Source organism: Entelurus aequoreus, linkage group LG28, assembly GCF_033978785.1.
Source record: "Entelurus aequoreus isolate RoL-2023_Sb linkage group LG28, RoL_Eaeq_v1.1, whole genome shotgun sequence".
NCBI classification, from domain to species: Eukaryota; Metazoa; Chordata; class Actinopteri; order Syngnathiformes; family Syngnathidae; genus Entelurus; species Entelurus aequoreus.
Genome location: NC_084758.1, coordinates 34,676,649 through 34,679,356, shown reverse-complemented (window position 1 = coordinate 34,679,356; position 2,708 = coordinate 34,676,649). Strand labels below are relative to the sequence as shown.

The following is a 2,708-nucleotide window of genomic DNA, read 5'->3' as shown; positions in this document are numbered from 1 at the left end:
ATGTTGTCATTATGGTGGTACTTAATGAATACTTAGGTCTACTACACTACTGTATTTAATGTTGTCATTATGGTGGTACTTAATGAATACTTAGGTCTGCTACACTACTGTATTTAATGTTGTCATTATGGTGGTACTTAATGAATACTTAGGTCTGCTACACTACTGTATAATTGCTTCATATAAATATTTTTTTCAACTTAAAACAACTTCATTGATCAATAAAGTGATTTAAAAAAATTAAGAAATATTTTTGAAATATTGATTCACATTCGGTCAGCTTCTTGTTTAATTATTTGACGGATGAAATGACGTCATAATTTACAATATTACCTATTGCACTCTTTTGCTTTGTCAACTAGCAGAAAGCTAATCATTTCCTTTGTTTGTATACATTTTGTGTTACCTTCAAACAACTTTCTTGCTGAAATACAAGAAGAAAGTCCCAAAAAGAAGTAGAAACGCGGAAAGAAATAAAGAATACTAAAAGATGAAGCCCCCCGCGGTCCAGTCGGGTACTGCATCATCGGTGTGCAGGCTTTGTTGTGGTGGGATTGCGCATGCGCAATGAGATGAATGGCGGCCGCGCTGACAGCCCACCAGGAAGTGTGGCGGACAAATCCTCCGACATTCTGCGGCCTTTGCGACTGAAAGCGGAGGAGGCAGCGACGCCGGCCCGGACTGCTCTGTCGGAGCGTCGGTACCGGCTCCGACCCGGATTCGGCCTCCGGGATCTGGGTTGATGCGGGCAGTCTGCGGGGCTCCCCGCCCGCCTGTCGGCTCCACGGCCCGGGGCTGCTCGCTCCGACACGCCCGCCCTCCGCCCGCGATGGGATGCTGCGGGAGTGCGGAGGTGAGTCCGCTAAGGTTCGCTTCGGTCGTCGTCCGCCTTCAGAGTGTCCGCCATGTGATTAGAAGAAGAATTAATCCAATTAGAAGAAGAATTCATCCAATTAGCCGCCTGGCCGGTGAGTGGGCCTGCTAACGCGCGTGCATGTGTGTGTGTGTGTGCGCGCTGCAGAGGACAAAGAGAGAATGGAGACCACTGGAGGAGAGAAGCTGCACTGACCTGCCCTGGTTCCTGCTCTTCATCCTCTTCTGCGTCGGCATGGTAACACAGCACACTTCCTCTCATGCTACAGCACACTTCCTGTCGTGCTACAGCACACTTCCTGTCGTGCTACATCACACTTCCTGTCGTGCTACAGCACACTTCCTCTCATGCTACAGCACACTTCCTGTCGTGCTACATCACACTTCCTCTCATGCTACAGCACACTTCCTGTCATGCTACATCACACTTCCTCTCATGCTACAGCACACTTCCTGTCGTGCTACAGCACACTTCCTCTCATGCTACAGCACACTTCCTGTTGTGCTACAGCACACTTCCTGTCGTGCTACATCACACTTCCTGTCATGCTACATCACACTTCCTGTCGTGCTACATCACACTTCCTCTCATGCTACAGCACACTTCCTGTCGTGCTACAGCACACTTCCTGTCGTGCTACATCACACTTCCTGTCGTGCTACATCACACTTCCTGTCGTGCTACATCACACTTCCTCTCGTGCTACATCACACTTCCTCTCGTGTTACATCACACTTCCTGTCGTGCTACATCACACTTCCTCTCGTGCTACATCACACTTCCTGTCGTGCTACATCACACTTCCTGTCGTGCTACAGCACACTTCCTCTCATGCTACAGCACACTTCCTGTCGTGCTACATCACACTTCCTCTCATGCTACAGCACACTTCCTGTCATGCTACATCACACTTCCTCTCATGCTACAGCACACTTCCTGTCGTGCTACAGCACACTTCCTCTCATGCTACAGCACACTTCCTGTTGTGCTACAGCACACTTCCTGTCGTGCTACATCACACTTCCTGTCATGCTACATCACACTTCCTGTCGTGCTACATCACACTTCCTCTCATGCTACAGCACACTTCCTGTCGTGCTACAGCACACTTCCTGTCGTGCTACATCACACTTCCTGTCGTGCTACATCACACTTCCTGTCGTGCTACATCACACTTCCTGTCGTGCTACATCACACTTCCTGTCGTGCTACATCACACTTCCTCTCATGCTACATCACACTTCCTGTCGTGCTACATCACACTTCCTGTCGTGCTACATCACACTTCCTGTCGTGCTACATCACACTTCCTGTCGTGCTACATCACACTTCCTGTCGTGCTACATCACACTTCCTGTCGTGCTACATCACACTTCCTCTCGTGCTACATCACACTTCCTCTCGTGTTACATCACACTTCCTGTCGTGCTACATCACACTTCCTCTCGTGCTACATCACACTTCCTGTCGTGCTACATCACACTTCCTGTCGTGCTACAGCACACTTCCTGTCGTGCTACATCACACTTCCTCTCGTGCTACATCACACTTCCTGTCGTGCTACATCACACTTCCTGTCGTGCTACATCACACTTCCTCTCGTGCTACAGCACACTTCCTGTCGTGCTACATCACACTTCCTCTCGTGCTACATCACACTTCCTGTCGTGCTACGTCCCACTTCCTGTCGTGCTACGTCACACTTCCTGTCGTGCTACACTACATCCACTTCCTGTCATGCTACATCACACTTCCTGTCGTGCTACATAACACTTCCTCTCATGCTACAGCACACTTCCTGTCGTGCTACATCACACTTCCTGTCGTGCTACAT

General features: G+C 49.3%; 1 protein-coding gene across 2 annotated transcripts in view; it reads left to right on the top strand.

The window, feature by feature from the left end:
• The first annotated feature begins 579 nt into the window (after positions 1 to 579).
• The window catches only part of slc44a1b (solute carrier family 44 member 1b), a 28,461-nt gene continuing 26,332 nt past the window's right edge, over positions 580 to 2,708 (top strand). For both annotated transcript variants that reach the window (XM_062039965.1, XM_062039964.1), the window contains exons 1-2: positions 580 to 853; positions 1,022 to 1,111. In XM_062039965.1, coding sequence (XP_061895949.1) covers positions 743 to 853; positions 1,022 to 1,111 — 201 coding nt within the window. In that variant the 5' untranslated portion in view covers positions 580 to 742. The remainder of the gene's footprint in view (positions 854 to 1,021; positions 1,112 to 2,708) is intronic.